General features: G+C 38.2%; 1 protein-coding gene across 4 annotated transcripts in view; it reads right to left on the reverse strand.

The window, feature by feature from the left end:
- PACSIN2 (protein kinase C and casein kinase substrate in neurons 2) overlaps positions 1-23,765 on the reverse strand; it is a 55,635-nt gene that overhangs the window by 17,926 nt on the left and 13,944 nt on the right. For all 4 annotated transcript variants that reach the window (XM_063154250.1, XM_063154248.1, XM_063154251.1 and 1 more), the window contains exon 2: positions 9,920-10,030. In XM_063154250.1, the coding sequence (XP_063010320.1) occupies positions 9,920-9,979 (60 nt within the window). In that variant the 5' untranslated portion in view covers positions 9,980-10,030. The remainder of the gene's footprint in view (positions 1-9,919; positions 10,031-23,765) is intronic.

Here is a 23,765-nt window from a genome sequence, read left to right on the forward strand (position 1 = left end):
TCCAAATTTTAGGTTCACATTTATTCATAATTTTGTCAGCAGATGCACATGCAAGCCATTTTCTTGAGAAAAATGGTATACAGAGGAATACTCTTAAAAGTGGATAAAATCCCTATACTAACTGCGGGATGAATAAATGACTATGCTATAAATACAGACATATGCTAGGTCTTCTCATTAAAATCGGGGGAAAAAATAAAATCAAAACCATAAATGGTATGACAAAACCATTTCTCTTAGTGGCTCCAAGGAATTCATCTGAGCATGTTTCTTGGTTTGGACTAGATCCATTTCAACAGATCAAAGGAATTTAGTTAGCATCTAAGTAAGGCATTAGTTAGCAGTCACTGATTTGTCTAAAACACGTAAACAAATGCATACACACAGCCCCAGCCCATTTAAACATAAACCACAATATAACTGAAGATAAGAAGCTACCAGAGAGAGTCAATGTAGCCATGTCAACTGATTGCATCTATTACCAAGAAAGTATGAAAAATAACCTTCTATTTTCAGGATAAATGGAAGTGGAGAAGTAGGCAGTTATACATATGTAATCAAAGTGTTAAGGGAATTAAATACCTCCAACAGCCTTTGTAATGAAAGACAAATCATTCATCTGCTCAGAATTACTCCAGCTGTAGATTCACAATCAAGCAGACTTTCAAAACAGGTTATGTTAGCTTGGCACAACTACTGAAGCCTTATATTAGCATCAATTTGTGTCTCCAGTTATGTACCCAGGGATTTATGTCTGTAGCACGAACATTTCCTTTCATAAATTCTCACTATTAAATTAGCATTTTAAATGGTAATATTGAATGAGAGCTGGCTTCCTTGTGGCATATTTAATCCTTTCATTCTGAGCAAACTCTAACCTCATGGTAACATCAAGCAGTTGCCAAATTTCAGGCAGGTATTCAGAGAACTGAACTGAGTTTACCTGTGACCATTCACTGTTATCACATAAGGGCACCTTTAAAGAGCTGCATGCACACCACAGATAATTCACCCACCACCTCCTCCTCCTCCTCACAGGAAGACTGAAGGAACTCAGCATCACAGTTTAAAATCAGTATTAAGAGGAATCAGACCCACAATAGTAGAAAATAACCTGGTATTGCAAAGAAAGCCTTTTACACTGAAATTTGCCCTATCAAGAATGCTAGAATTTTGGAAATGTGGCATTTTTTCTGTGCTCCATGACAGAGGACATAAATTATATAACTTGGCATGTAACATTTTGAAAACCTAGTGGCTTCTTTTAAAAACTGCATTTTAAGTTAGGGACACTGCAATGAGACATTTTAGAGATGTGGAATGTGCAGCTTGTCACTGTAGGACATAAGATTTGAGACACAAGGTCCTTAGGCCATAGAGCCAAGTAAAGGGAAAATAACTTCAGTCTTTAGGTTGTCAAGGAACTACTAGATTAACTGTAGAGAAGTTAAAACAATAAATAAAAATCTAGAAACACACTCAAGACACCCTGAACTCTGAAAAACATGAACTCTTATACATTCTTGATTCAAGACTCTTCTCTCCAATTTCTGAGGTAAATGGTAAATTCTGCAACACTTCCCTCGTCCCCTTCACAAGAAGTATTTGAGCAAATTAAAAATGAAGAATTCTTTTATTTGTAGCAACTCACCAGGAACAACACAAACAAAAAACTCCTGTGCTTCTTTGTTTCAGCCAGAGCCATTTTACATAATGCCTGGCAATTTTCAGACTTCTCAATTAGCCCTGTACAGTACACGAACATACATAATTTTGCTAGTTAGAATAATTTCCTGATCATTCTGAGCATTGCACTATTTCTTGCTAAACAGACAGCAGACAACTGTCTAAGATAAGAATGAAGTTATGACATGAAGTTCTAAGTCTTCATGTCCTGCACATAAAATATTTGTTTCAGAAAAGTAACTTGTAAGACTACAAACTTTCTTACCATTTCAAGTAGAAAAATAGATATTTAAAAATTATACCATTTTCATTTTAGCATCAACAATACATCCATCTGAAAGAGACACTTTATTACGAGATAACAAATTCACTTGCTGTTTGCCCTTAGTTATCAGAAACACTTCAAAAGGAAATAATCAAGAGTTTATTTCTTAAAAATACCACTATAATGGTCACTTTTTGGATGCAATCAGTTCATTCTGGGAAAATTGTGATTCATAGTTTTGTGTCACTCTTTCTACCTGTTCTAATTTGAATTAACCATCAGTTTTAACCCTTTTCCACTGCAAAAAACCCCTGAGTTTTGCTGCTAATAAATCTCACTTGATCCTATTTTGCCCCATTTATCTCTTACAGGCACCATAGATGCTGTCAGGTCTCCATGTAGCCTAACCAAGAAAGCATTCCTTCTGATTTTATAACTTCCTCTCAGGCAAGAGCACAGCAATGTCACCTCAAATCCTCTGCCAAATCTAAGATTTAGGGAATCTGTAAGGTCCAGAAAAAAGCCCAGAGGCACCCTCTGATGAGGCATTGATCATCCTACAGCTGGCAGTGCAGGCAGCTTGCCTTTTACCAAGGGAGCCAAGCTCTGCCACTGATAGATCTTGAGTGGGAATTTATCTAAAGAGTTTGCAACTTCATTATTCTAACATTTCACAGCACTAAACACAAAGGGAGAGTCTTAAATTATATAGGCTCTTCAACTCAACTGTTATACTCTTTTTTTATTTCAAGGCATATTCATAGAGCAGCACAAAAGCCTAGAGTGTTAAACACACCTTGCAGGTTTTTCTGGTACACTGAGAGAAAAAAGAAGAGTATTCTCATTTGTTAGCAGCCCAGAAGGTGGCAAACATTCAGCTGTTGCTAAACTCCTCTTAGGTAATTTCAGCACACCACGACAAACATTATACCACAAATACTTCAGGAGTTTCAAATGCCTGAAGATAGATTTGTCAACTCTTTTTCCAAGTTTGCAGAGCTTATTCATAACAAATCAGCCTTTATGAACTGAAACCATTCAAAAGAAACTCAACAAGGTATTTTTAGGGACAAATACTCCTAGGTATGAATCAGAATTATAAGCTTTAAAGGTTCATAGTCAAACCCACACATACCAATGGCCAACACAGGGACACACTATTTCCAGCATTCCATTTAACCACGAGGAAAATTTCTTTCCAGCTACGTCAAATGGGAAGTTTGCAAACATTTCAACCAGCTTAAACATCTACAACCACTGTGTGGTTTTTATAAATAAGAATAATTATCTTGGTGCATAATTAGCACACACAGTCCAAGCACCTATGAGCATTATCTCTGAGTAAGTTTAAGTTTATGCATACAAATTCACCCCTGGTTACAAGAAAAATCCTGAGGAAGATCTTAAACACACAAAATCTTAAGCCAAATACACCAGTAAAGCAAACACTGGCAATATAAATGAAAAATATTCCATTGCTCAAAGTTAGGAGGAGATTTAAAAAACAACTATGTGACAGGAATCTACTATTGCAGAATCCAAATATTTTTATCCAGAATGTTGCATTTGGGTCTTGCTTTGGTTGGTTGGGGTTTTTGTTTAGGGAAGGAGTTTTTTTGTTGTTTGTTTTGTTGGATTTTTATGTAGTTAGGAGGGGGCAGGGGACAATGGCAATGCAAACAGAGGCTAAATTTAATTCATCCATACTACACAGGGGATCAACTTCCACTTTGAGAGGTTGAAAGTCTTATATTGCTAATGGATTGTCAGCAAATCCTTCAGAATGCAACAAAAGCCCTGTGTTCAGCACTTCAGAATGCACACCAGGTCCTGTCCTCCAAGGGAATCACTCACAGGGCTAAAATAATCCCAGCTGCAGGTTTAGCAGCTGTTCAGTGACTATTTCTGTTGGGTAAGTAGGTGTTTGAAACGCCCCTGCAATAAATGGGCTCCATGCTGCTGATGTTAGCAGAAAGTCAGGGAGATAAGGAAGCACACAGTCTGTGAGGGACCTAGAGCTCATTTAAAGTAAGTGCCTCCACAGGCAGGGGAGCTGCTCCTTTTGATGTCTTACCTTGCAAGATATGCATACACTCCCACTTTGATCTCTAGGAACACTCACTCACTGGCTTTCTTACCCTCACAGGTATGTAACTGAACAAGAGCATTGGTCTCATCTGGCCCAAGGCATTTTTCTTTTAATAGATCCCTGATGGTGATTACCAGCATAAGGCTAGAGCTTAATAAACAGAAAGCAAACTTTATGATGCATTTTGTTAATTATTAATATACCAAATTCTTTCATAGGCATTCCAAACTACTCCAGCAGGACAAGGCCAATAGGTGTCATGCCCACTTCTCATGTTTAACTAAAGCAACACAAAGTTGGAACTAACCAGTTTTTGGACTGGTCTATTTTTGGATGCAGAAAGTGCCCTAGATGATTATGATGTATTTACAGCAGTCATGCAAATGCTTAAACTCCATATGATAGCTGAAAAAGAAATAGAAAGGCTTTCAAACTATACCTTTTCCACTTTCCCTTGGAAAACCTGCTGCCACCCTGCCTCAGGCAATCAGCAAAAATCTTTGATTACCCAGAGCACAACATCCTTGTCAGCCAATCAAAACAGATGTCAGATTCAAAACAGGAATCCCTTCTTGGAGAATATAAACAAGATTCCTCAGTCTCTAGGATTTCCACACCCAGAGAGAGTCATGAGCTTAACCAGACACATCAAGGTACATTGAGGCTTGACAGAAAAATAAATTAGGAGACTGAAATTTCCATCTCTTAGGCAATTTAAGACACTACTACAACTGAAACTTTGATGAAATTCTCCAGTGCCATTGTGGGAATTACCCTTCAGAAAGTCTTTTCTTAGTATTTTGCAATCCTTTGTTCTCTAAGCAAGCTATATTAAAACACATACAAAATTCTCAGACTTCTAAGGTACTTTTATGAACTAAACACCTAAAGAAATTAGAGGAGAAGAAAAGGATTTGTTCTACTGAAAAGGATTTGTCATCCTGCTAGAAGACAAAAAGCCATAAAGTAGTATCTTGGTTTTACCAAATATGAAAAAACCACTTCCATTTAATTAAGAAAGCTGCTGCTATTTCTTTGGCACACTTAACAAACATGGATGATTCTGAAAGCCTGTTTTTTTTTCACTCATATCAGCTGTTCTGATACAAGATACTACCCCTGCCTGAGCCTTGACCTACCCACATTTTTTGACTGCCAGATCTACAGTAAGCCATCACCATGAACACAAGTTCAAACAGCAACTTCTCCAATTCCCTTTCAACAAGACAGCAATTTCCCAACCACAAATCAGAACCTGATAACAATATCTATGTTGTAATAAAAACTACTAACCTTTAGAGGAAACAAGTTACTATTTGTATTGTATTTCCAGCACTGAACTTAACTCTAAGTGCCAGAACTGGAAATTTCCATGAACAGTATTGAAATAGCAACTTAATAAAAGAAGTTTAACAGATGAAGTAATCTGCATTGACCTGCTCCATGGACAGTCTGAGCATGCGCAACCAGACAAGGTTAGAGTAGTAAATCTACTACCAGGCAACTACAGACTCCAGATTTACATTTTTTAGTAGGAAACCATAGCAAAGGCAGTGACAGTTCCAAAAGAAACTAAAGCCTTCTAGAGTCAGCAAACTAATAGAGAACAAAGTGTTTCACGTCCTAAAGACAATGCAATTTCTGTCAACAGCAATGTCAAAAGCTTTGAAGGTCACTTATCAACATTTTACTAGGTGTAGTTCTCATTAGCTCAACAGAACAACCAACTTTCTACAACTAAAAATGTTTTAGTTTCAACAGATACACAGTGAGCAAAAACCAGCTTTGACAGTCAGCTAGGTCCCACAGCCAGCCACCTCACTCTCTGCCAAATGCCTTTAAGAAAAAGATGGGCTTTGCAGCACAGTTCAAAGGTAAATAAATCTGAGCTATTTTGGAGTGTGAGGGAACAAACTCGAAAGCTCACCCTGCCAGACTGACACTTCTGTGCCACAGCCAAGTTCAAATACATTCACTGCTTGCAGCTGTGGCACTAAAACATATCAAGGTGGCTTTTAACAAACTGCAAGCTGACTTTAAAAACAAAGAAAAGATGTACTGTGTCAAAAATCTTGAAAAACTTCTAACAGGAGTATAAATGTCAGAATCTGTAGTAACAAAACAACTTCCAAACTGATTAGGAGTTCTTTACTTCCTGTGACCTGAGGCATGAAGCACTCAGCTGGCACTCCAGAGGCACAACAACTTTTCTAATCAAATCAAACAAAACACATTGATCAAAGCTGTTTAACCCTTTTGAGAAAGATTAAGACCAGAATTCAAAGTTGCAGTCCTCAGAAACAAACCAACCAATTCAGAACATATAAAAAAGGATGGGTTTTAGACTAAATAGCAGTCAAATTTAGTTTGGATAGATGATTCCAATCCAGAAGTATCATGGGATGGCTTGGGTTGGAAGGGATATTAACGATCATCCAGTTCTACCCCCCTGCCATGGGCAGGGACACCATTCACTATCCCAGCTTGCTCAGAGCCCCATCCAGCCTGGCCTTGGACACTGCCAGGGATGAGTCACAGCTGCTCTGGGCACCTTGTGCCAGGGCCTCACCATCCTCACAGGGAACAATTTCTTCCTGATATCCAATCTAAACCTCCTCTCTGTCAGTGTGAAGCCATTGCCCCTTGTCCTGTCACTCCAGGCCCTTGTCCAGAGTCTCTCTCCATCTTTCCTGTGGGCTCCCTTCAGGCACTGCAAGGCCACAGTGAGGTCACCCCAAAGCCTTCTCTTCTCCAGGTTGAACAATCCCAATTCCCCCAGCCTTTCCTCCCAGCAGAGCTGCTCCATCCCTCTGCTCCCCTTGGTGTCCCTGCTCTGGCCTGGCTCCAGCAGCTCCCTGTCCTTGCTGTGCTGGGCCCAGGGCTGGATGCAGCCCTGCAGGGGGGCTCAGCAGAGAGGGGCACAGGGGCAGAATCCCCCCTGCCCTGCTGCCCTGGGGCTCTGGGTGCAGCCCAACACAGGGGGGCTCTGGGTTGGGGCAGGGCCAGCTCTCACCCACAGCAGCCCCAGGTCCTTCAGCCAGGGCTGCTCCCTCTGCTCACCCCCAGCCTGGATCCATCACACACAGGGATGTGCCCAAGACAGGGGCAGCACCAGCACTGGGTCTGGTTAAACCTCATGAGATTCCCATGGGCCACTGCTCAAGCTTGTCCAGGTCCCTTTGGATTGTCACTGCACCCTCAGCTTGGTTCCATCTGCAAAGCTGCTGAAGGTGCCCTTGATCCCTCTATGCCATTAATGAAGATATTAAATACTGGTTCCAGTACAGACCCCTGAGGGACACCACTTGTAACCAATGTCCCTTGGGATTCTGAGCCACTGATTGCTTCTCTCGGGATGCAACCACCCAATTAATTCCTTTTCCATCCAGCAATCCACTCACAGAATCCATGTCTCCTCAACTTGGAGAGAAGGATGTTATGGGGGACCATGTCAAAGGCTTTACAGCAATCCACATAAATGACACCAGTACCCTTTTCTCTTGCCCACTGACGGAGCTGCTCCATTTGAAAACGCCACAAGGTTGGTCATGTCATGCAAGATTTGCCCTTGGTTGTCTCAAATCACCTCCCTGTCCTCCTTGTGCCTTATCAGAGCTTCTAAGAGAGTCTGTCCTATGATCTTCCCAGGCACAGAGGTGAGTTTGACAGGTCAGTAGTTACCAGAGTCCTCTTTCTTACCCCTTTTAAAGCCAGGTACAATGTTTCATTCCTTCCTGTCACCTGGAATTTCACCTGATTGCCAAAGCTTTCCAAGCACCATTGTAACAAGAACAATCTTTGTGGTTATACATCAAAAAAGAGAAAGCACAGAAAAATCTATAAAGAAACCAACTGATTGCTATACAGAAGTCTAAAATTTCCTTTTCCTAGGATAAAGAAAGGTATAAATATCCTAGGATAAAGAAAGGTAAGCTCATGCACTATACATTAGTCTACTCACATTGCTTATGAAACAGACTGCAGTCCTGACCTTTTGGAAAGAATACACAGACAAGTCCAAGGGAACAGTAAGTAGCAGTATTTACAAAATTATGTAAAATAAGTCACCAATAGGACAAACACAAATAAGTCACCTATAATAACGATCAAATACATTTAAACAAACCTTCACGAAGGCCCTCATTTAAGGTAATTGCCATTTCTGATCATCCCTTTATCTGATTTAATTCTTTAAGTTAAAATTTGTCCAAACATAACCATCCTAGTTTACAGAAAATTTCATTCTTATTCACTCAGCTTTTATTCTTCCAGACATGATTATTTGATGGAAGACAACAGCTTGGTACAGAACAGCCAGCCAGAAATCATGTTCTACTGCCAAGTATACGATACACAACACACATCAAAATATCCCAACACACATCAAAATATCCCTCCAGAATTCTTTTTTCCTGCCTGCCTCCTCATTTTATTTTGAAACACTTCTAGCAAGCAAGCCTGCTCAGGAAGTTACCTCAGCATCAAACAAACCACACAGTAAAACTGAGGTTGGAAGGACCCTCTGGAGATCAGGTAGCCCAATCCCCTGCTCAAAGCAGGTGTGATAGCTCAGATTGTTCAGGATCACAGCCAGTTGAGAGACACCTCCAAGAGCAGCAGTTCTCAGGGTTCTTCTTCTACCCCTTTTAAAGCCAGGTACAATGTTTCACTCTTTCCCATCACCTGGAATTTCACCGGATTGCCATGACTTTCCAATTATCACTTTAACAAGAACAATCTTTTTGGTTATACATCAAATGGTCTCACAGCCTGTCTGCAGCCGTCCTACAGAGAACCCCTACAACAAAAAGGGTCAAGGCTTAAAATACACTGACTTTAAAAGAATTTCTTTATAAATAAGACAGATATATTTAACATAATAGTAATCATCTCCTCAAAAAACTGTACTCAACAGATCCTCACTAGCATTAGGCCTTTTAGAGAATATACTGAAAAGCATGGGAGATCTGCATCAAAATGTAATATGCTGTCACCACAAACAGCACAGTTCAGCAGTCCAGAAAAGCTTACATTTCAAAGGAAGTACAATATCAGATCACCAAAATTAAGCTGTGTAACATAGGTCTCTGATAAATTCAGACAGGTTCCCCCAAGCCATTTTCATGTTTGCTATTGTTCAAACTCAAAAGAGCTCCCTCTCAAATGGCAGAAGTTTGTCCTACTGAATACAGCTAATTTGGACAGAGTACTTACCTCCAATTGTGTCAGTACTGACACTGCCAAACTTTTCTTTTTACTCAAAGACTTGTTTTTGTAAAAATATTTCTGCTTTATGAATTTTCCTTTCTTCAGGGCTTAAATTATTACAGCATCTAAAAGTCTCTGTCAGATTGGGGCAGTACAAATTGCTGATATTACAAAGTACTTCATATTATCTTTCTGTATGTATCTGTATGTTCTGTTTTTACACTGAGGTAAGAATATCTTGTCTCAAGAAAGTTTATATTTTTATCTAGATAAAAAGACGAGACAGGCAGTACATCCACACAGTATCTTACTTTTGTAATTTATGTACATTTACAGTAGCTTGGAACAGTTAATTCAGATTTAACACTGATAATTTTACAAGCTACTCACATAGGGCCTTCCTTGACAATAACAACTGACAAAGGTTCAATTCTGAATTCCATACCATACCCAAGTGGATGATGCTCAAGTTTGTGCGCATTAAAGCCCTCAAAAGAAATAGGTCAAAATTCAAAAGGTAATTTTAACTCTGAAGGCTATTTCTGCAGATTACAATAACCAATGTGTCTTGTACTGCAGCTCTCTCCACAATTTACAGTGCACAAAAATCAGATTTTCTACAATACAAATAAAAAATAAAATCAAAATATTGAAGAGAACATTTGGATTACCTCCCAGAAGCTATCACTAGAAACTTCTACTCCAACGGAATCATCGTATGAGCCAGACATTGTTATGTATGAAGAGCTTGTAAGTATTCAGAGCTTAAACACCTTCAGAATCTGTAAAAAAAAGAAAAAATATTATGAGCATTATTAATGGAGTTTTGAAGTCATGAAAAAAATTATCTTAAGCAACTTCATTCAGTATTTTGATATCTAGAGATGCCAAATAGAAAGAGGTAACCACACAGTGCATTTTGGAACAGAAAACTTCTACCCCACAGTTTGTAGCTCTTATCCTGACATAAGTTGTCCAGAAAACACTCAACGCATCTGCTTATATATATCACATTTCACTAGACTCTTGAGTTCATTTAATGATAATTTAATGATAAAATATAATTTAATGTTATTTTATTTAATGATAAAATTTCCTATCATAACTAAAAGAAAAGATTGAGCAGTGAGATGCTTACTCATTAACTACTCCACTTTCAAAGCATTCCTACAAGACAATCAGGAGACCTTTGCTTCTGCAACAGTAACCTGCACTGAGTCCTATTCCTTTTCCACTGGAAATCTGTTATACAACGAAACCCACTGAAAATTTTTAAGGCCAAAATTTGTTGATTTAAAGAAAAATAAATGTCTTCTTGTCATTGTTCTATTTTAGCAAAACAAACAAACAGAAAACCCATCAGCTCCAAATTCTGAGCTTTATTAGAAATAAGTCATTGCTTTAACGATTCAGGCATTTTCACTTTTATAGACACAGTCGCAGTGAAGAAAAATATAATCTATCCTCATCAAAGCAGATGACTCTATGAATGACTGGGTATGAAAAAGGTTAGGGTTACCCTAAGCTAACATGCAAGATTAACATCAAAAACATTACTGAGACAAAAATCCAGGCACTTGCATTCACAAATGCAGTTTGTGGGCTGGAGGCCAAGAGGTAGGAGAGAAAGGAAACAGCTGCCTCCCAAAACACACACACAAATCCCTCTCTGATCTCTGCAGATATTTCACCAGGTTCCCCTGTTTGGATGTCTCCTGACAAGTTTATCTTTAATACTACCAGGGATATATACAGGTAAATAGATTTTATCCACCCCTTGGTGGATAAATACTTTTATCAGCAGTCTGTAAGTTGAAGCTCCCTCTTTTTTTTTGTCTTGTCAATCTTGCTTCCCCTAAAGTACCATGGTCCCTCCAAAAGGGGCTGAAAACATCTCCAAATCTGACCTTGCTGCCCAGTGGTTATGACAAGCTGCTGAGAGAAACAGCACTGAAAGCCTCCCAGGCAAGGAGAATTCAACACTAAATTAGCATTTCTGGGATACACTGAGAATAACCATGCCATAAGGGTAGGCACTTGTCCACAACAAAACCCAGCTACTGAAACAAAATAGTTCTTTGGACAGTTGCAGCACAAACATAACAAAATTACTCTGGCTGGGAAGAAAAGATGTTTCTCCTTATCATTTGTTCACCCAATTCATTTATGTAATGCAATTCACAAAAAAGCTTACATAACCTTAACGCTGAATATGGAACTAAAAACCACAACAGGAACATCAATTGTTAGAATTCTATTTTTAAAAGATAGCCAAAATATATTAAGGGTTCTACAAAATGGCAAACTAGAAAGGAACATCATATTACAGGCAAATTATTTTTACATATTAGTGTAACAATCTTTAATTATGTTATTAGAAATTACAAAAAACCAGCTTTTCCACCCATGCTTTTACTGAGTCAAGAGGGAAAAATTTAAACACTATGCAATTGTCAGTTTCTCCAGCAGCACACCTTTACATGGAATGTGTTCCTTCCAGATAAATTTTATCCCTTGCAATTCTTACAATACATTGAGGAAAGCAAAGATTACATCTGTGATAACACAAGTGTATTTTTCCACATCCTTTTTAGACAGCTATAAAGCAGTATAAGGGGGAAACCAAACTGCAGTAAGCTTGCAACTAGCTGGACCAATTCATAAGAATGGTTTAAAATTAAACAGCCGGGCATGCCATGCAGAACGAGGCAGGAATTAGGTTCCGAAGGTTGTTGGGAAGGGTGAGCAAAGTTTTTCTCCTCTACAGCAAGATCTTTCAACCAAAGTGTTCACTGCCTTTTGGAAAAGATCTGTCTAACAGCTGCAGAGTTCAGCAACTTGGAAAAAGAAAGTCTGAAGTATAAACTTAAAGTTTCAGCCCATCCCATGCAGTCATCCATCCCACTCTCCCGAACCACACTAGCAGTACTTTTTCCCTCCAACTACAGATAAAAAAGACAATGAAAATGTTCTGAAGTAATAATACAGCATCCACTTACCTTTAACAAAATAGCTTAAACTATATCATTCCTATAAATTTACTCTGAAAAGTTACATGGAAAGACTGAAAAAGTTCAACACAGGAACATTTTCTTAAAGGAACAGGTTGTGGTGACTGGGTTTTAAAAAAACCCTTTTATTCCTCCTCAACTAGAACTACATAATACATGGAGTTATCCTTTTTTTCCATAGAAGCATTAAAACGATCAGCACTCAGGAAATACTGATGGAATTAAGGTTTTAATGTGCCAAATACTATGCTGTGAGAAAGTATGAGCAAGCGTATTTAGGGAAACATTGTGAAGTCATAGCAACAACTGGTACAGAAAAACACTGTTTTTACAGCCCTACTTAAAAATAAACTGTATACTGAGATAGGAACATTAAGTGGTATGAGTCATGCTACCCTCACAAAACAAAATTATTACAGAAGCCAGGCCTTTAGCACATTTTTCATCAGGGTTTGGTCCTCCTATCCTCCAAGTGAATTTGCAGAGGTTTCACAAATAAAGTTCACTGCACTTTTTTTTTTTTTTTTTTTTTTGTTTTGCAGGGTCTTCCATTTTACTATAAAAGAAAACCTATGAACAACTACAGATGTCACATAAAATCTAGAAAATTTAGATGGATACACCAAGAAAGATGAGTTCTGCACAGATCCTCCACAAGATTCACCTGCATAGACAGAGCTGGAGGTTCTTTGGTCAGCGGGATTGCAGCAGGACCAATAACTCCATAGGAAGCACTGTGCCCACACCCACTTCCTATATTCTCACAACAGTTTGGCTTCATCCACTCTTTTTCTCCTCATTCCACAACTCCAGGCACATCTCTTCAGTGCCTTTTCCTTGTCCCCCAGCTGCTAAGCAAACAGTAGCACAGTGCCGTGGCCATCAAAAAAAGCAGCCCAGAGAAAGCCTTACCAGTTCAGGGCCCCTGCTGCCTTTTGTCACAAGCACACTTTAGCCACAAGAGCTTATACAGGCTAAAAATAAGCCACAAAGTCCAAGTGCAGAAAGTAACTCCATCCTAAACAGCACATACTGTAATAGCTACGGAAATGATGCAAACAAACAAGGCTCCAGTTTCTTGGCCCTGACTTTTAAGCAATTCTTGTAAATTAGGATACATTGATCTTTGCCACAAGGAAATGGACCTCAATAAATAAATGTGGCTTTTTGTTTTTAAGCTTCCTCTTAGGGAACATTCTAGCCATGCTTTACGCTACAGACCTTGAATTTCTTCCTCACTGCCAGTGCCCCACTGTGTGAAAAGAAGTGCTATAAACATCCTGAGGGCTTAACACACAAGGATTTCAGAAAATATTAACTAATAACGAGCAAACAGACCTTCAGATACCACACACAAACAGACCTTCAGATACCACACACAAAAGCAGCTGAACACAAGATACTGCCTCTGCTCTCAAGAAGTTGGTTTTGATATTACTTTGAAAGCAATTTGCAAAATTCCTAGCTTTGCTCATGTTGAAATAATTGGGGGGGCATTTCGGTGCAATAAATGCACACTGTTAAGAAGCTAAAATAATGCAGTGAATCTCAAAATTTCTCTTAAGGTATTTTTTAAAAGGAAGATGGGAAAAAGCTTTTAAAGAAATCCTTCAGTTAAACTCCCTCAGGCTTTTAATAACAAATAGCTGTGAAACAGGTAGGGTTATTTAAAGTGAGATTTTAACATTCTGACTTCTTTTGGAAGATGATGTTTATTTTGAAAATACATTTCACTATACTCAAAAAGAGAGCATTAAAAAAAAAATCTAATTACAGTCCCATATACAATAGGCTGCTTTAAAGCATCACTAAACTGTGGCCCTAGGTGACAAACTGGTGCACAACACAGAAACATCTCAGAGTGACACAATCTTTCAAGCATGATCAGCACAGGTTGCTCACAGCTTTTATACAGATGGATCTTGAAAACCACCACGGATGGAGATAGCACAACCTCTCTGTGCAACCTATTCCAGTGATTAACTACCCTCAGGATACAGAAGGAAAAAAATGAATCCATACTTAGAAAACCAAATGGTGCTGCCATGCATTTTCTCCAAGGACTCTAGAGATGCAAGCTGAGACAGAGATGGTCTCTCAGCCTCTAGAAGGGAAAAGCACCTGGTCAACATTACCTTTTAAACTTATTTTTGGAATGACAGCATTTGTTGCCATGGATCTGACTCATCAAGATTCCAAGTTTCATGACTAAGGAGTGAATTACTTATGTATATGTATGACTCAACTTCAATTAGCTGCTCCTAAGAACTTTCAGCTATAATATTTTTCATTATTATTCACTGAAGTCTCAGGTTTTGTTCCACACAGAAGGAAACAAGACTTCCTTGTATAGAAATAAATACAATCTATGCTTTAAGTGTGAATTACTGTGATTTGCTACCAAGTGTACCTAATGAATATGCCCAACTGCATTCTCTGGTTAAATAAGGCAATTTAGATCTTACTTTCTTTTCTATTTTGTCCAAAGAACTTGCTCTATAAGAGTTCTCAGTTTCTTCAAGGTTGGAAACTGTTTACTGTTTACATAGAAAAAAGTGACATAACTTCTTTAGCAACATTGTGAAATCATGTAACAAAAGCTGTTAAGAATCACAGCTACTGACACTGTAAAGTCCATGAATTAATATGAAAAGTAAATACAGGAAAAAAGAATGGTTTGGTTTACACATTCAAGTGACACCAAAAAACTCCAGCCCCTGGGTGAAGGGAAGAAATGCATCAAACCATGATTAATCACTGCTACTCAATGCTGTGAAGTCTTCTAATTGCAATCAGTAGACATGACTGCATTTTATTAACAGAAGTTAGGCCTTAGATTTTTAAAGGTAGAGTCTCAAATTGATGGCTTGGGCCTAGCTCTTCTTTAGTCTATCAAATAGGCAGAATAGCACCCTCCTCCACAGGGATTTAAAATAATCCCTTGGTCTCCATCGAGAAAACAACTACAGCAACAAACACTAGAGAAAAGTCCATAAAAGGAAATTGAAACACTGTTTCTTAGGGAATTCAGCCACTATGTTATAGTTGGCAGAGCCATGCACCAAATGATTTTTGGAAAGAAGTTGACAGCAACCTATTCGGTGAACCGTGAGCACTAAAGGAAGGAATCTAGGAAATGCATGCTGTTACAGACTCTGCAAGCTTATTTCCTACCAGGCACACTCCTCTGAGACTCAGAGCAATGTTTATTCCTAGATTTGCTAGTTTGGGTAACTGAATAATTTGCCACCTAGACATTTTTCAGTTAGCAAATAACATAAAATGACATTAAATAACAAAAAGCTATCAGTTCATAGTCGTCATTCATAACCCTGAGTAACATAACCCTCTGCACTTCTCAATTAAGGAAATCCTGAGTTTTAGGTTGCTTGTTCCACAACAACCTCCTTGGTATTGGATTATATTTGCCCATGCCTACGTCTGTTAAATGCTGAATGTGAAACCACTGAAAGCAGCACACATTCACTGCCCCAAATATACAAACCATGAACACACATTCAAGCCATAGTTTCAACACACATCAGAAGATCACTAAAGAGATTAAACTTCTATGATAATTACCACATGTAAAAAAAATCCCCCACAACTCTGGAGAGGAGACAGGCTCTAAAATTAAACTCTTCAGGCACATTAACACTGTGAGATGCAATCTTACAGCAGATACATTTCACGATGCATAATAAAAGGAGTAAAACCAGCCATTTTGGTCATCATGGATTATTTTATTAAATAAATGAAACTTGAAATTACTGATCAAACAACTGGAAAAACACACAGCACAGAAGTATACCTAAAACGTGAGGCAATGACCCAACATTCTCAAGAAGACTCTTAGCCTGCACAATTTGTTTCACCCCTGTAAAATAAAACCCCGCTCTCACACTCCAAAGCAGACTGGCAGAGCCCTGGAGTGAGCCGTTCTTATCTCCTGTCCTCCCTCCCCATGATTAGTGGCCAGACATGCTGGTTAGACATGCTGCTGTTACACATGCTGGATTTTTGCACATTCATGACCTAACCATCCCTAAGAGCTCCCACATGCTGTCAGCAGAGCCTCCCTCTGCATTTTTCCAATTAACCAGGAGATACCTGAAGTAGCAACATTGACTTTGGGGAATTTTTTTTTCTCAGCTTGACAAGCCAATGCGTGTAGGTGTATTATTTTAATTGTGCAATTTTTGTTCTAACCAGGGAAGCTATTAATTGCCTTCAGAGGCTTTGCAGAGGTTTTTATTTAAAGTTAGACACTGACCACAGAAATTATTAACACTACAAAATACATGCTTTAAATGGCATAGATATACCAGCTAAGAGGCAAAGTTGATGAAGTGATGTGGGGAGCTTTAAAATATTTGCATCCATTTAAAACAATTCTTAACATTTTCAGACTATACTTTTTTTTTTAAATCTGGAAGTATGAGGGAAAAATCCACATTAATGTTTTCTTCACTGCAAGGAAAAAAGTGCATAAAATTTGGTTTTGAGTAAATGTTACTGCCAGAAAACCAGCAGAAGAACTCAGGATTATTTGTCAATTAAAATAATATTTTAAAATAATCTTTGATTTTTCAAATCAGAGGTTTCCTACTGTTTAGGATCAAGTGATTAAAATGAAAACATGCAGGAAGAACTTTAATTTAATTACAGGTCTTCACCCTTTCAGAATGTTCACTTTTGTAACACCTGTGATATCATGAACTAATTTATATGTCCTGTCAGTCTCCCAAAATGAAATTAACCATATCATCTTGCCATCCCTCCTAAATAAATAAAATTGATATAAATATGCTTTTGCATTTGTTTCAAAAAAAGCACAAAGGCAGCAAAATACCATGTCTTCAACTTGCAAATTACATTTTGTAAGCATTTAGTTAGCAAGAAATCTTTAACTGTCCAGATACTTTTAAAAATAAATAATTGACCCTTTAACCAACCCTTTAATTCCCTAATCTAGTGGAATGAGATGGCTTGCTATATACACTCATAATGAAAACTCATTTTTGTAAAATGTCAGGGGAAATGTCTAAAACATATATTTCATATTTAGTTTCAGAAGAATTTTACAACAGTGCAAAAACAAGGAGAGTGCAGAGCAGGATATTGATGGATTCTGCAGGAGAGGAGCCATGAAACAGCATTTCCAGCTGCACTGACAAAACAATTTCAGAGAGCAGTGACAAACACACAACTGCTCTAAAATGACCTATAATTAATAAGCAAAATAGAACATTAAAATGAGCACCGCCTCAGACATCAAAACTTACTTATGTGACCACCCAGCATGACCACTGCTCTACTTCAAAACAGAAACCTCACACAAGAACATAAATAAAAAGCAGTACAATAACCATTCTAGAAATGGATCTGTGTTGTGGACAGCAGGCTGTGTGAGCTCAGAGCCATCAGTTCAAACATGATTAACACACTCTCTTACATTCAAACAAACATTACAAATCATCACATTTAGCCAAAAATACTTTTGTATCGGCTGTGACACAGTAGAGTACATTTTGGCAGGAAAAAGCAACTATGGCAGTTGTTTGGAAAGTCATTCCACATTCTGTTTACAAGCTATTTACCTGAAAAGGCATGCCTTAGTTCACTTGTATTTTTTCCAGCTAAGGAGCTGGGCAGCATAACTGCACAGATAACCACAGCACCTGCACAGCACTGCCCAACCTCCATTTCCACACACACAATTCTCTCATCAGCGTGTACTTTAGCACTTCCTGCGCGCTGATGGAAGCCTTGTAGCTCAAGCTGATGTCTCTCCTCCCCCCTCCACACTGCAGCACTCAAAATAACACAGGGTTTTCAGTCAATATATGGTTCTGTATAGCTGCAAAGCTGAATATTTGGTGTACTATAACCTTTAGGTAAGATCATGGGTGGTCCATTTTAAAGGGAAGTATTTTTAATCATACAACTGGCTTCAGTGGAAGAGAGTGTTTTTAAATATTTCAGTGAAACACGTAGGCACACTTTGCAGATGCGTCACTTAGGAAACAGATGTGTTGTTTCAGTGTTTCATAGTCAAAAGCTGTACTTTTCCATCTCAGGAAATACAGAGCTGTAGTATTAATTAATGAAATACTGACATGCATTGAATAGAAGTATATCTAAACCCCTAAATGAAGGGGAAACAGGGCAGTCTTCCTGAATCTGAAGGTTGCACTGAGGAGATAAGTTTCTTTACTTGAGGAAAGAACCAATTCAGATCCCTCACCTGAACCAAATTCAGCCGGTCTTTAACACTAACTTGTTTCCAAAGCCTAAATCACTGTTAGAAACTAAATCTGTGCATTAACAGCATGCCAGCATACCCTATTTTCTGCTTATCTTAGAGAGATACAGATGACTATGATTGGCAAAAACTAGCAAGGCTGACTGGGGCAGGAGAACCTGCACGGGTGAACCCATGAAAATCTGTGAACTCTTCAAGTACTAGTGAATTTCTGTCGCTTTTTGGAGATATAAATAAAAGGAAAAGGGGAAGTGATGATTTCTTTACCATGGATAAAGAAAAAACACAAAGAATAACAGACCTTCCTACGGAGTGTTTCAGAAGGACATTGCTGAAGGTGAAAGAGAAGACCCCCAGTCAGTAAAATAACAGACCACAATGTGCTCATGTTATACTTGATATAAACAGTACAGAGACATCACATTTCCACACAAAACTCCTTGGAGCTGAATGGATTGTTCTCTAGTAAGCAAACCCAGCAATTTTCTAAGCTAGATCCTCAACATAAGTAGCCTATAACCCCAGAAATTAATTGCAAGTATAGCTTTTGCTCAAGGAACAGCCAAAGCTGGCAAAGAACTGTACTCCAGGACTAGCACCCTAAAGCAGAAATTAAATGACCACTTCCATAACTGTTGGCTCACATCAAAGCTGGGAAAAGGCTTTAAACAGTAGTTTCCATAATTACCAATTTTTTCTGCAGGCATTATCCCCTCACTGCCACAGTCATGCTGACAAAAAGCAGGTCAAATCATCATGCAACATTCTTTGACTCTCAAAATACATTAAAGAGTAGTTCAGCATTTGGGAAAAACACTATCAATGTAAAAATTGCTAAAGAAGATGGCCTTACAACTTAAAAGCAACATTTTCAGCTGTGACAGTCATCAGATTATACATCATTTCATCAATTTCATTTTTGGAACTGATACAAAATGTACAGACCTCTTCAGAATACAACTTGTAAATGCAGAAAGAAAACAACCACAGGCACATTTAACTTCAGCTATCCTTCTTTACAGTAAGTTAAATAAGTAATTATTCATTTAGGAACAATAAAGATCTGTTCAAGTGTTTAAAATCAATGCTATACTGTAACAACACAAAAGACCATGTGACTGTATTCCACATTTAAGATTAAATAAGATTAATCCAGATTTTAAAGCAAACTTAATGCAGCTTCGAAAGAACTACTAGGAGAATTTAAATTGCTTGGTGTGGATGCCATGGGACAGAGAGAGAGAAACGGCAAGCGTTCCTCACAGTGGCTTCTGAGGCGTTTCAGGAAAGATGTGATAACTTGTTGACTACAAACAATTTGCAGGTGGTGTTTTTGTACTTTATTTTTCTGTTCCTCTCAAGGACAGTGCGTGAGCAAGACGTTTCTGTTAGTCAGAACTGATAGAACAGAACTGATCACACCACTCTATAAAAACTGCGCGGTTCTCTGAATAAAACTGTGATGATCCTGCCTCTCGCCTGCTCCTGCCCCGACCTCAGTGCAAGAGCTGGGCTGTGTTCAAGTTGGAGAGAAGGTTACTCAATACTTAGTTTCATTAACATGGTCACTGACAAAAGAAACTCTTGAATTCTATTTAAACAGATTTTCAGCTCAGTGAATCTGAGGTAAACTTTAGGCAGGTCTTCTCATGTTTCTAGGCAATTAAATTTTCTGGTCCTGAAATGGTAATTACTGTAACAAGGTCAGAAGACCTTTACTTACAACTTAGTAATCTATAAAACATGAGCTGCTGACTTAGTAGAATTAAACATTCCCTAAAACATGTAATTTTTTTTTTTTTTTTTTTTTGGTAATAAATATAATGAACTGGCTCCTTACCATGTACTAAACTCATTGGTCTAAGCTACCTGGAAGTATCATACTTAAATATTAGGATCAGGGATCATATTTAATGGCCTTCCCTCCTTCCCTGTACATGCAATTTGACAAGCAAAGAGAGAAAGAGGGGGTTGTTTGTTTTGGTTTGTTTGGGGTTTTTAAAAACACATACAGTACACTTTCCACCTACCTTAACCCTAATGCAACTGAAAAATCAAGAGTTTTCAGTGTGCAAAACAAGGAGCTGCTTTAGAGGCACATGAGATCCAGGTTAGGCAAGGGACAAGGTGAGAGTTTTTCTTTTCACTAATCTTATTAAGGGTTTAGAAAAGAAAGCACAGCAGAGCAGCCAGGTTTCCCCATGATTTTCAGCAATCTGAATACAAGTTATGTGACTTTACACAGCTCTCATACACACAAATCACACAAATGTAGAATCCCTAAACATAAGAATGTGAAATGAATGCTTAAATTTGGTCAACTAACCTCACAAAAACTAGTCTTTTCTACCCTGCTGCCACTTTTCAGGAAAAGGAAAGCTTTTAATGTCATTTTAAATTAATGCTTGACCAAAGTACAAGTAGGTCAGCCATCGACTCTGCAACCTAAATTGGACTGAAGTTCAAGGAAAGTGGGACAAGAGGCCCCACGAGCTGACAGTTCTTGCTCACACCATCACCACTGTGTTTTTGCAGTTAATAAAGGTGTGCTATCACTGACTGGAGCACTGGAACAGCAGCATGTAACCTGCATATGGGAAACAATCACAAGACAGAAAAAAGAAAGGTAGATAACCGCAACCAAGTTCAATTTAGTGCTCTCTCAAGGGCAGAGTCTGAAAAACCCTGCTGTTGAAAATTCAAGCACACAAGACTAACATCAAATAAGACTAAAGTTGATCACAGTATTGAAACAAAGTCTTAGTAAAAGCAGGAATTGCACAACTGCCTTTTTTGTTATGTATGCTGCTAACTTCAGCATTTTAAACGGTTACACAAGGATTCTCAATCAATTGCTACTAAAGGTACAATAACACACCTTCTTTTCTTTTAGAATTGAACTCATACGTCAGTAACACCCACACTCACAGCTGAGAAAGCAGGCACAAATAGCTTCAGAATAAAGTGATCAAATTTCTTAAGCTATTTCTTTTACTGCAAATCATTCTACACATGATCACAAAACTGCTTAATGTTAGACTTCAGAAAGTCTGGAGTCATTACATTCAAATGCAACATTATCTTTTAAGTGAAAATAGAATTCAGTTGGTATTTTTGCAGGATGCATAATATCATGAAGCAATCTCAACAGACCAAAGTCAGTATCATGTAATAAAATCATTCTGAATTACAATATCCAACTTGTACATGCTCAAAAGGAAGAGCTTGAGCTGGATTTCTAATATGTACTATGTGCATAAACCATATATGCAATGGTCTATATGCACACAAATATATAAACCCATACATAAACTAGAGCTTTAGCCTAGAACTGTTTAACACATTGAGATTTTCAGCCATCTTATAAAAGGCACTACCAGGGTCCATCTCCAAGGGATTTCAGTAAATATCACTAGCAAGTGATCTCGTGCTTCTGAGTTCAGCTTGAATGTCTCACTCGATTCCATCCCACATTTGCCTCCCAAGGTTTGTACTTGAGCTGACAGCTGGGATATCCCCAGGGCCTGTCCAAGCCAGGGTGGAGTGACAATGCACACAGACAGAACTGCACCATGACACTGTGGGCAGGGCTCTGTGTCCCTGCTCACAATAACATCGCAGCCAGTGCTCCATTAAATAGGTTGTGGTTACTGAAATGAGTCACCTGTCCACATAGGACTGCCACTATAAAGCCATATCTCCACGTGGCTTGTCAGTTAAGAGGCTGAGCAGCAAAGGAATCAAAAAAAGGATTAAATGATTCAACAGCTGAAACAGCTGCAAGATGAAAGCTTCAATTATAGAAAAATACCTTTCAAGTTGAACTGAAAATAAGATTCCTATTTCCCCAAGAATAAGAAAACCAAGTGATGTGTTTATTCAATGAATAATAAATTCCACATTGAACTATCTTTATCTTATGGTAGAATAAAATAGATATATAAGACTTGGAAATACTGCAGGGAAAAGCATTAGACAATTAAGAGAACATGACTGAAATTGCATATAGAAAGACATTATTTATAATATTTTACAAACAACACACATGATGCTTTTCATAATCGCACCCTTTAGCATCACAATTCAAGTCAAGAGCATTTCAGCTGAGAACACCTGTGAAACTCAAGTAGACACTTCTCACTTCTGATTCTGAAGGCTTAAAGCCTTTATATATAAACATTGTGAGAAAAAGTAGGCCCACCCCCGGGAAATCTCCTAAACCCACAAAGCTAATGCCCCCTCTAGTAATAAACAGTACCCATGGTAACTCCTTGGTCACTTCAAGCTTTCAGGAGAAGGTGAGAAGTTTCTCAAACCCACCAAGAGAATCCCTCCAGTAACTCCAGCCATGAGCTCATTAACACTTGCTCCTAATAAAGGCAGCACAACAGCTGAAGAGTCAGGGTCACAAGGAACCTTCACACAATCATGGCTCAGACCACAGCTGTTTTGTCCCTACTCCTAAAGCTTAAGGGTAGAGAGCACATGAAAGAACAACTGCAAAAAATATTTTTAAAATATACTTTGGAGTATCTACTAAGGATATCGCAGAACAGGCAAAGTCATGTTTAAGACAGTTGTGTAATTTTAAAAGAGAAGACTAAAGGCACAAAAGAGAGATGGGGAATATAGCTGTAGGGGGTTTGTTGTCATTAAGTATTATTAACATGTGGTACAATATCTGAAAGATATATACAAAATCTGAAGGATACACAGACAAATACTTCTATAGAGGTTTTTTTCCTTTTGTGTTTAACTTGAAATTCATTTTATACTGAAAAAATCTGTGCAACTGTCCATATCTGAAGGATAAAAGAGCTGCTTCACCAAGGCAAAATATCTAGCTGATGCATCAGTCACCCAAAATTATAAAAACAGATAATATACTTTAAAACCAGTTATATTTTACTTCTAAAAAATAGCATTGGCAAAGAATGTGCTATGTAGAGTATTCAAGAGCTTAATAATATTGATTCATTAGACAACATGCATTTATTCTCTATCCTGTGATTTATGAAACTGAAAATGAAATGTCCAACTCTTGGCACCTTCCAACAAATTGCCTACCTCATAAGAGCTACAAAGAATTTGAATATTCAGCATATTTCATGGGAAAACACCTTCATATCTACTTTATATTTATCACACTATCTTAAAAAGCCTATAGCCATAATTTCAGCTGAAAATGCCAATTTAAAACCAAGGAAGGTTGAAGTTTATTGATCCTGTCATGGACCAGTG

This window comes from Melospiza melodia, chromosome 4, assembly GCF_035770615.1.
Source record: "Melospiza melodia melodia isolate bMelMel2 chromosome 4, bMelMel2.pri, whole genome shotgun sequence".
NCBI lineage: Eukaryota > Metazoa > Chordata > Aves > Passeriformes > Passerellidae > Melospiza > Melospiza melodia.